Below are 10,586 nucleotides of genomic sequence, written 5' to 3'. Positions count from 1 at the left end.
AATGAAAATAATTTTTTTTAATTATAAGATGATGTCCAATAGCACTCTCAATGAACCTTTATTCTCCCAAGTACATCTTTCACCGGATGTGGTAGAAATCGTAAGACCACCGACTTGAGGCTATCCTGACAAAGGCAGCAAAGCTGAGCACAACAGGGAAAAAAAATTCTGGGAAGGAGTTACTGTATCATGAAACCGGGAAATCACCCTGTTCAGAAAGTGTCTTTGTAAGGCCCCTGAAGCACTTTGCAGAGATGGGTCAGGATAGAAACTCTGGTCCTGTGTAATCAGGAAAGAGGCATCCATTTCCATTATCACAGCTGATTCCCAGGTCACAGAGGAGGAAGCGCTGGCTCCGGGGCTGGGATGTCCCCAGGTCAGCTGAGCTGCTAAACGGCAGCCTGCTTCTCCAACGAGGCCCAAGAATGGCCAGAGAAAGCCACACAACCTTTGTTTTCATTTCAGCTAGCTGCCTTCTCATTGTTCAAGAATATTTCCGTTCCTATGTGGGTAAGGATCTAAAACCCTCTTAGCCAAGAGACATCCAACTAGAGCGAAAGACGCTGGAACTTCCCTTTGCTTTTGTTAACAAGCCATCTTGTCAACTTTACTGGATGAATATTGGGAGAAAAGATCGAGGGTTTTTTTTTTCTGCCTCTTTGCCTTATTGTTTTTCACTAGTTCTTCAATACTGATACTCTTTATTCCCATATTTATCTTAAAGTCACAGTCTTACCATATATTAATGTCTGGCCCTTATTATTATTATTTAGTACTTTGCACAGAAACATACTTTTGACAACGGCAGACACTCCTACTAGATTCGTTTTGTCACCTGATCCAAGAATCTCCCGAGCCTGAATTAGTTTGTACTTGGTTCCAAAGCGACCGTGGCTGGCGCAGGGGAATCTTGCGGGGTCGCTGTTTGGGAGCAGCCGGATGGGGAAAGGGGCCCGAGCTTGCACCTTCCAGCCGGCCAAGGGCCGAGGTTCTTTCCGGGTCGGCTCCCAGGCAGTCAGTAGCTGGGAACGCCTGGTCAGGTCCCTGGTCAGGTCCCCGCCGCCCGGGTGGACTTGCGCGCGCCTCCTGGCGGCCGGAGACGACCACCCGGCGCCTGGGCACCAGGGGGACGCCCACCCGCAGCGCCCCGCCGCGCTGCAGGCGCCCGGAGCCTCCCAGTCACCCGCTCCACTCTAATTGCTGGCGCCCACGCACAGGCCTCTCTACACCCCGGCATGTAGCCTCTGGCATGCTCCGAAAGTGACCCGGGATCTTGGCGTGGAAGCTCGGCCATCCGGCTCGCCGGCGATGGCCCTGGTTTCTGGGCCTTTTCCATGACCTGGGGCGCCTGGGCAGGCCCTCACAGCAGCCAGCTGGGGGACTCGCATTTCGGAGGGCAGCCGAGCGCACCTCCTTGGCCCCCCGACCCGCGCGCAAGGGGGCCAAGCCCCGGGAAGGGGAAGAAGTTGTAATCGCTTGCAGCGGGACAATGCCGACTTTTGAACCTGTAACCACTAAGCAAACAACCCTTGTGCTCTAGCTCCACTGTCCAAACAGGGTTTATTGACAGGCGTTTCACGGCAACGCATAGCAACCGCGCCAGCGGCCGGGGGGCGGGCACGTAGGTGCGGCCAGGGCGCGGGGCCTGAGCCTGACAGCCCCCACCCCCGGGAGCGGGGGTACAGATGGGATCACCCTGGCCCTGAGGCGGGACATGTCTGTCTCCCAGGCGTCGGCAGCCCCCGGCCCCTCCCTCGGGCTCCTAGACCAGGCCCACGGTCCACGGTCACCAGAACTGGTTTCTCAATCCCGGAACGGAATGCGCCACCCGGAAGGACCGCGGGATTGGGGTGGGGGTGCTGCAGGGGGACTTGCGCCAGCCCTGGTGGCTCCTCTTCCTTCTGTAGGGGCGAGAAGGTGGCTTTACAAATGCTTGAAGGACCACCGAAATGGGAGAGGGCAAGGAGGGCCGTCGTCTCACAGTCCTGCTGGTCTGTGAGAGTCAGCAGGGAACAGTTCTTCCGGCTGCTTCTTGGGGTGCGCGGGAAGGACAGCCAGGGGCATGCAGGATAAAGCCCAAGGGGCAAGCTTGCCTTTCGATTCCAGTAACTGTTACCTGGGGAAAACAGCAAGCCCGTCCTGTTTTTTTTCCCCCTTACAGAATCATGCTCACCTTGCCTGGTGTGGGCATCCCCTAGGAGCCAGGACCAGGGCCGGGGGGCGGGGAGGAGGTCACTGTGTTTGGAACTGCCCCTGGTGTGTTTGCGGCTGCAGGGCCTCTCACCCCCAACCCCCACAGTCCCCCAGCAACTGGGCGAGCAGCTGACCATTCAGATGTGCATTTTGCCAAAGGCACCCCCAGGAGAAGCATGCATTCCACTGCGCAAGGCTGGGCCCAGGCTTGGGGGCAGGGCAGGTCTCACAACCTGCAGGGGCGCACCCCTCGGGCTTCTGACCCCGTGGGGGGGAACCTGGCTCTCCAGATAACCTGCCTCAACCCCCTGCCTCCTTGAGGTTTTCCAATTCCACCTGGCAAGCAGAGGAGGTATTTCATCTCTTTAAAAAAATGATGATGATGATCATAATTCTGAAAATGAGAAGTACAGAAGCTGCAATCCGGCGAGCTCGTTTATCTCTTTTCAGAAAACATTCCACCGTGTTCACAGACAACATCCCCCCACACTCCCTTCACCGCGTCTCCCTCTCTCCCCACCATGGATCCGGAGGCGTCTGTTCAACTCCCGGCTGCTATGTCACACAGACCAACGACGCGAACGGCAGCAGCAACAACACCACCACAGCCCTCCCCCTGTCCTCCTCAGCCCCAGAGATTGTGGAAATGACAGGAAGTCCAGGCTGGCTCTGGCATTTACAGCACTGACATCCATTCAGCCCAGAGCAGTTCTGGTGACAGGCTTTCTAAACAAGGCCTGTCTCGAGGGGCGCCCGCTCAGTCAGGCCTGGAGTCCAATAACCCCACACCTCACATGCGGCTCCCCCCACCCAACGCACACACCAAGTCTCCCGCTCTGCGATGCCAGCACAGGAAGACACACAGACCACCTGCGGCGGGGAGGGGGGCTGTGCAGTTGGGTCCCGTTCAGTTTCCTATGGCTGCCTCTGGCCCTCCTACGGCAGCCAGCAGCAGGTGGTAGCCCTCTTGGCCCCCCCCACCCTGCCCCCGTGCGGCCGGTGCAGGGCTGGCTTCGCTGGCTGGTGCGCGCGTTCTCTCTCCTTCAGCTCCCACGCGAGAAGCAGCCTGCAGATTTGGGAGGCGAGGAGCTAGGGAAGAGAGTTCCGAGAGCCTGGTCGGTGTAGGACGAGTCTTGGCCGTAGTTCTCAGCCAGCCCAGAAGCCCAGAAGCAAGCCTCCGTTTCCTGTCTGCTCACGGTGGGGGCACATTCAGACTGGAACAAGGGAAAATGTGGAAGGCTTCTTCCTGGAGCGCCCCCAGGTCCGGCTCGGCTTTCCCTCCGAGGGCCGGGTTGGGAGGTTTGTGCGGGTGTGGGCGCCGGGGGAGAAGGGTGCTCTCAGGAAGTCCACGTCCCCGACTCCCCCTGGCCACGGCTCAGCCTGGAAGGGCTGGGAGGCTCACTGGGTCACGGTGGGGTTGAGCACCCCCGCGGCGGGCCCCAGGACCCCGGGCACCGAGCCGGGCACGGAGCCCTGCAGGGAAGGCACGGGACTCAAGGGCTCGGGGACGCTGCGCAGGGGCCCGGGCTGAGGCTGCGGAGCCTGCTGCGGGGGTGGCGGCGGCTGCGGCGGCTGCGGCTGCTGCTGCTGCTGCTGCATCTTCTTCTTGTTGATTTTCCTTTCCTTGGCCCTGCGGTTCTGAAACCAGATTTTCACCTGGAAACGGACAGGTGGAGAAGGGGTGAGCACAACGCTGGAGGACCAGGCTCTAGCACAGGCGCAGCACCCTCACCAACTACCGACCCCATCCCTACCATTCTAGAAGCTTCTCCTGGATAGGTCCCACACGGCCTAGCGCGAGAGCTGCCCCAACCCCAGCTCCACTTCCTTCAACGAATTCGCCCCCTTCCTTTCTCCCCACGGTTCCTCTCTGCGTCTTTTGGGGGTTCTTTGAACCAAGGAAAACAGAAACCATATGCTGGGGCGTCCAAAGCCAGTGGGGACCTCCAAGGACAGCCTGAGGCCTTTGGGGTATCTTATCCACCTCCCCCCACCTTGGAACAGAAAGTAACATTGAAAGTGGAACGTCCTGTTCCTGAATCCGGCCTTGTTTTTTTTCTAGACAACCAAGCATCTGCATGAGTTAAACCTTGCCCTCCTTCTGCGAGCAGGGATTCCTTTAAGTTTTCCCTTAGTTTTCCTAGCTCCCATTTATTTTGCTCAGGAACAAAAATAAAAATAATAGAGGTATTTAATAGGTCTGGCATGACCTGGATAGAGTGCTGGGTTAAACACATAACACTTTAGCTTTCTCTGGTTCCTCCAAGATCACACTAAATGAATAAATCAAATGTTTATATTACATAAGTATATTCAACAACATTCCAAAAAAAGGCAACTGGAGGTAGAGGAGGACGTTGGAAAAACTCTCCAATAGGCGAATACTCTGGGCCGAGTGCACCGGGAGCGGCCGGGCCAGGCTGCTGAGCAGGCCCCTTGGCGTCCCACCTGTCTCTCCGAGAGCCCCAGCGTGGCAGCCAGCTCGGCCTTCCTCCGGATGGTGATGTACCGACTGTAGTGGAACTCCTTCTCCAGCTCCAGCCGCTGGTGGTCCGTGTACACGACCCGGTATTTGTCTTTCGTCCTGGTTTTCACTGTGGAGGAAGAAAGGCAGAGCTGAGTCTTGCAAGGCAGCCCATCAGTCATGGGTAATGACAAACCTCCCTAACCCAGAGGCCGTTTCTCTGCCTTCCCACCGCTCTGGGGGGCCTGGGCTTGGCCAGTTCCTGCCAAGTCTGACAAGCGCCCCCCTTCCCCATGCTGGCTGGGGTGTGCAGGGGAGGGGAGTGTTGAGGACAGGAGGCTGGGGGAGGGGGCACAATAAACTAACCTTGGGGTTAAGGGTTTTCTTTTTACCTCAGAGAGAAACCAAAACCTGGCACAAAGAAGGGAGCAAAATTCTGCCATCTCTTTTGGTCAGCCGGGAAGAAGTTTCAGCACCGGGGTCGTAGGAGGGAGTAGCCAGAGCTCACCCAAACAGGCCAGCTCCAGGCCAGCTCACCCCAACACAGCCTAGGAGCAAGCAAGGGCTGCTTTTCCATTTGTGCAAATGAGGGTGCAGGTGCTGCGAGGCAGCCAAAGCCATCACCCTGGCCCACTAGGCCCGCCCGGTGAAACTTCCCAGCTGAGAGCTGGAAGTCCCGGATGGAGGACAATGGCAGGCAGAAATCCCCTCCCGCCAGGGACATTCTGTGCCTGATCTGGCCAGGTTTGCGACTGGGCACTTTTCCTTTTTTAAAGCCTCTCTGTATTCCTGTTTGCAAACCCCACTGGAGCTATCCTGACCAGTGATCTTCCCTCATTGGATTGAGTCAACATATTAAATCCTGGATTGATTGTTTTACTGAAGGGCCTTGACAAATAGTATCCTCACTGCTAGAGCAGTAGACCTCAACTCCGGCACTCGGCCGAGGGCTGTCCTGGGTCAGCCTTGGGCGCAGAGAGGCCAAGGCCCCAGGTCGGGGGTCTTCCAGCAGCCACACAGGTTCAGTCACTGCAGTGCCCACTCCCACAGGAAGATCTGAAGGGGCTAGCAGTCGCCTGGAGGTGTTTAATGCCCCGCAGGCCGACTTTGTTCAGGTAAAACCCTTTGCAAACCACAACAAAAGCGCCCTGGGAAGATACAGGCCGGATCAGAGGGCGCTCTCCCCCCGAGCCGCTGAAAGGGGAACACAGCCGCAAACAATGCAGGACAAGGCGATCTTATCAAAGAAAAGCCCTTTCAATGCCTTAATAACAACCGCATTCTGTTTGAATTACCACTACTGAGCAAATGGCGGGTCCGGCTTTCATCCCCCGCTCCCCGCCAGGCGCATTAACATAAACACGACCCGCCAGGCGCATTTGAATGCGCACTGCGGCCGCGACCCAGCGCCCGCCTAGCAAGTGGAAGCCCACCTTTGCCGGACGCCCCGGGGCCGCGCTCACACGCGTGGGCTCCAAAGACCCACTCGGGGCTGCCCTTGAAACTCGCCCCTCTAAATAGTCGGGAAGGTGTCAGCCTGACTGGGTAGGGTGGCTTTGGGGCCCGGCTGGGGCCCAAAAGGATGTCTCCAGGGATGGGGAGCGGGCGCACGCAGCCAGGCGTCCAGTAAGGATGCCTAACTCAGAGCCGCCTTTGCTCACGCGCTTCCCCCCCACACCTTTGGATCACAATGTCCCGGGCCAGTTTCAGACGGGTGAAGGCGAAAGCGGGGACCGGAGACCCCATGAGCCCAACGGCCCCGCGCCCTGAGAGCCCCGGAGGCGCCCCGCACCCCTTGGGAACCGAGAAGGGGGCTGGACTGGGGGTGAGATGAGAGGGACTTGTCAGAATTCATTATTGACTGCGAAAGTCACCACCCTCTTTCCGGGCCTTAAAAGAGACAATGGCAGGACCGGGAAGGTGTATATCAAAGCCCGCCGGGCCGCGGACCACCCCTCCTCCCCAAGCCGGCCACCCTCCGCCCCGTGACAGATGACGCTGCGCAGAGGAGCCGGGCTCCGGCCCTTAGGCCGCAGCCTCCCCACATTAACATCACAAGGGGCCCCGGCGCCGACTGCGGCCTTGCCACCTCGGCGAAGGACTTCACAGCGGCCTCTCATCTGCTGACCCCGCGGCCTGGGCGGCTGCGGCCCTTTGCCCGGCCCATCCCGCCCTCCAGCCCCACCCCAGCCCCGCGGCCGCCCGCAATCTCTGCTAGACGCCAGAGGCTTCGGGAGCTGGGGTGTGCGAGCGCGCCCAGATACTAAGACGGACGGGGGCGCCTCGTGTTGGAAGGGGAAAGGACCTAGCCAAGGTTCCGAGGCCCATGCGAGGCAAGGTCCACGGCCAGCAAGGCGGAGAAGGCCGCAGCTGCCACCAAGATACTCCGCAGGATGTACGCGGCGAAGCGGAAGCCGAGGCTGGAGACAGCCCCCCGCGTGCGCGCTGATTTATACTGTCGTAATTGGCTATAAACCTAAGCGAAGTGGCCATAACCTGCACCCCCACGGCCTGCAGACCTCGAGAGCTGAGCAAGGGCTGAGGGCTGGGCAAAGACTTGTGTCAAAGAAGCCGTACGACAAGATTCACCTCACCACACCGTCTTCCTCGCCCTGGTTTCCGCCTTCTCCCCCCAACGCTCAGACACGTTATCCCGGGGAGAGAAGGAGCAGCTCCGTGGCCTTGGAGCCCCGCAGAACCACAAGCCCAGGGTCGTTGAGGAGACGTCCCGCCAGACCAGAACACACACACACACACACACAACCCCCAGACTCTTGGAAGGACCGAACCTGGAGCCGACCCCCTGCCTGGAGCCGCCCCTGGCGTCACGCCCCCTGGCCCACTCGCTCAGCGGATGCCACTGGAGCGCTCCAGGCTGCTTTTGGTCCCGGCTTTCCAGCTTTTTCCTTCACAGAGCAAAGGTTCAAACTGGGGCCCGCCTCCTGCACCTGGGCTCCGGCACCGGCATCTTCCTTTCTGTGGCAGCAGGTTGCTTGCCGCCGGTCTCTCGTTTGGACTGCTGTCCCTCTGACCCCTTGAACTGGCCCGAATACCTCAACCTGGTCCTGGGCTCGGCTTCAATGCTCCTCCAGCCTCCACAGTTGGGGTGGCTCAGATGGGGAAAGAAGGAGAACGCGAGGTACAAATGGCTGGATGCTGGAAGTCCCACTACTCGGCACCCCTGGGCTGGGAGTGCTCTCGACAGCCAGCATGGAGGGCGGATTCCACCCAGGTCCAGCCGCACACAAACCAACATTCCCCTCGCGCCACCCGGAGCTGTCCTCGAGGTTGTGCGTGAGCAACCGTTTAGAGGAAATGGGGGTTTCTCTCGACCCCTAATCCTAACACGGAGTGTGAGACCCACCCCGGGTGCAGTGGCCAGGCCAGTCCCGTGGAGGCGGGGGCTCCCCAGTTCCCTGTTTCGTCTCGGTCCTGCTGGCGCACGGCTTGCAAACAATCCTGGAGGCGCCGGTGCGCACCGCGGACGCGCGGCAGTCGGGTCCGCGCCTCCCCGGGGCCCTCCTCCCGCGGCGCGCTGCCGCTCCTTACCTTGGCTTCCCAGAGACGGCTGCGCCGGCTTCCGCATCCACTCGCACAGGTTCCGCCGCTGGCCGCCGGGAGACAGCTGCTCCGCCGCAGCGGTGGCTGGGGGGCCCGGAGGGCCAGGGTTGAGGGTCTGAAGCAGCCCAGAGGCACAGGAAGGCGCCGCTGCCGGGTGGTGCGGGTGGTGGTGCGGGTGGTGATGCGGGTGGTAGTCGGCGGGGCTGCTGTAGCCCATGGCGGCGGCCGGCGAGCCCCCGTTGAGGCCGTGTGCCACAGCGTTGGCGGCTGCCGCTGCGCCCCCCGGCGCGTAGCCGTTCCAGTCCTCGCGGAGCGGGGCGCCGTACGCTGCCGGCCAGGACGGCCCCGGGGACTGCGCGCTGTCCAAGTTGGCCGCCGCCGCGGCCGCGGCCGCCACGTGGTAACCGCCGTAGTCCGGGTACTGCGGGGGGCTGACAAAGTTCTGCGGCGCCAGGTTGAGGCTGCCCGAGTGGCGCACGGAGCTGGGGTACATGCTCACGTCCTTGTCCAGGAGATAGCTCACGTACATGGTGGCGAGGGCCCCAGAGCACACCTCACCATGCTGCCTTGGAGACGGACGCTGGAGGCCGCCGCGGGTGGTGGGCGCCGAGGAGAAAGGGCCAGGGGGTGCGAGGAGCCGCGCCGGCTGCGCCCCGGCCTGCGGTGCTCCGCTGGCTCCGCGCGGCGCTTCTGCCTCTGCGGCGGTCCCTCCCTCTGGCGTGCCTCCTCCCTCCTTCCCTCCCTTTCTTCCTTCTTTCCTCCCACCTCCTTCCCACTAGGCTGCAGAGGCGGGGAAGACCCGCCACCGGCTGGCGTGCGGAGCCCCAGGCCGGAGACCTTACGTGATTAACGAGTGTTTACAAGACTCTATTAGTAATGACACAGACACCAATGGCTGCAGACGTCGAGGCGCAGCGCGCCCTCAGCGCGCAACCCCCAGAAACACGATTTGCATTTTAAAAGATCAAGGGGCGGGGATGGGGGAGCCCGCGAGAGGGCCACGACCGGGTCCCAGCTAAATATTCAAACCTTTATTGTTAAGAGCTTCCTTCTTCCAACCTGGTGCACCTTTAACCTCCAATCTCAGGTTCAAAGAATGAAACCCAGAGACTTGCAAAAGACTTGGGGAGTGGAGGGGAGGAAGAGCTATCTTGCTGGGAATATGGGCTCCCAGGCCAGAGCAAGTCCTGTTTTTGCCTTTGCAGGTCAAGAAACTGTCCCGAAGAGAAAAACGAAAGCTGTGGCTTTGATGACACCAGTTGCGGACCAACAAAGGAGTGGGCCTAAGAGAAAGGCCAGCAACCGCTGCCGCCCACCGCCCTGGGCGTTGAGCGCCTTCAGTCCTTGCTCAAGAAAGTTACTGTCCCTGCGCAGAAGATACTAATTCTGTCCTAACTCATCTTACACTTGGCACTGTTGTTATTGAAGCCTTTTATTCTTGGCACAGTTACATTTATTCTTGACACAGTTATAAGAATTCAAGGCTTCCAGCTATAAAACCAATGGGGTGAAGGGAGAGGAGACTGCAGGCATTGCCTGGGAATGAAGAGGATGGGCAAGGTGTTTGGCTTCCGGAAATTCAACAAGCCCCACTTTTCTGCTGGCTTCTATTTGTCGAAGTGGGTTTGAACCAGGGAGAGAAGAGCCAGGAATGTCTACAACTAGGAGCCAGGTCTCGCGTCTTTACAGTATTCTTGTGTTCCAAAGCGTTTTCCCTCCTTCACAGTCTCCCAAGATTTTTTTTTCCATCTCAGCAGAATAGGATGGCAATTCCTAATGATTCATTATCACTGATGAAATCTACTAGGGGATAAAGACCAAGAAAGATGTTTTTTGCTTAATTGAAGTGTTGTGGGCCGGGGTGGGGTGGGGGGATCCAGGGTTGGAAGTGGCCATCGTGGGGAACCTATCAGGAACTTCGGGAGCGCAGAAGCCACGGGACTGGCTTCCGCACGCGTCCTATCTCCCTGCCTCTCTTCCCAGGCACGGTCGACGACAACGCTGTCAGGTTCAGTCGCAGACTGGGTGGGCGGCGGGCGCCGTGGGGGCCCGCGCTTTCGCGCGCGCACTCGCTGCTGCTCTAAAGACCGCAGTTGCCGGTTCTCGTTGTCCAGCGCTGCCCTCGGAACGCCATTGTCTGTGGTGTTGTGCAGTGTTTCTCCCCGCGTCCTCACGCCTCCCGGGATTGAAGACCAACCTGGAGCTGGGAACCTGCTCCTCATATATGCAACAGCTACCAGTCTGTTCGTGCCCACCTGCCTGGTGCCATTACACCAGCAGCCTGGGGCTGCGGGAATCCGTACTGTTTGAGTTGTGTAAGGAAAAGGGAAATTGGGGGTGTTGGTGTGTGGCAAGAGCCAAGGAGCTG

The 10,586-nt window shown here is 59.5% G+C and overlaps 1 protein-coding gene across 1 annotated transcript; it reads right to left on the bottom strand.

Moving 5' to 3' along the window:
- Positions 1-3,545: 3,545 nt before the first annotated feature.
- CDX2 (caudal type homeobox 2) lies at positions 3,546-9,114 on the bottom strand. The gene is made up of 3 exons (XM_004577563.2): positions 8,207-9,114; positions 4,642-4,787; positions 3,546-3,849 (listed from the first exon to the last, which is right to left on the bottom strand). The coding sequence occupies exons 1-3, from the start codon at positions 8,745-8,747 to the stop codon at positions 3,592-3,594; spliced, it is 945 nt and encodes a 314-aa protein (XP_004577620.2). The 5' UTR covers positions 8,748-9,114; the 3' UTR covers positions 3,546-3,591.
- Between the last annotated feature and the right edge of the window lie 1,472 nt (positions 9,115-10,586).

This window comes from Ochotona princeps, chromosome 12 (assembly GCF_030435755.1).
Source record: "Ochotona princeps isolate mOchPri1 chromosome 12, mOchPri1.hap1, whole genome shotgun sequence".
Classification (NCBI taxonomy): Eukaryota; Metazoa; Chordata; class Mammalia; order Lagomorpha; family Ochotonidae; genus Ochotona; species Ochotona princeps.
This window is presented reverse-complemented; position numbering and strand designations above follow the sequence as displayed.

Coding starts and splice junctions, on each gene's coding strand:
- CDX2 (XM_004577563.2), bottom strand. CDS start 8,747: ATGTACGTGAGCTATCTCCTGGACAAGGACGTGAGCATGTACCCCAGC. Junction 4,788..8,206: donor GCCGTCTCTGGGAAGCCAAG/GTAAGGAGCGGC, acceptor CTTCCTCCACAG/TGAAAACCAGGACGAAAGAC. Junction 3,850..4,641: donor TGGGGCTCTCGGAGAGACAG/GTGGGACGCCAA, acceptor GTCCGTTTCCAG/GTGAAAATCTGGTTTCAGAA.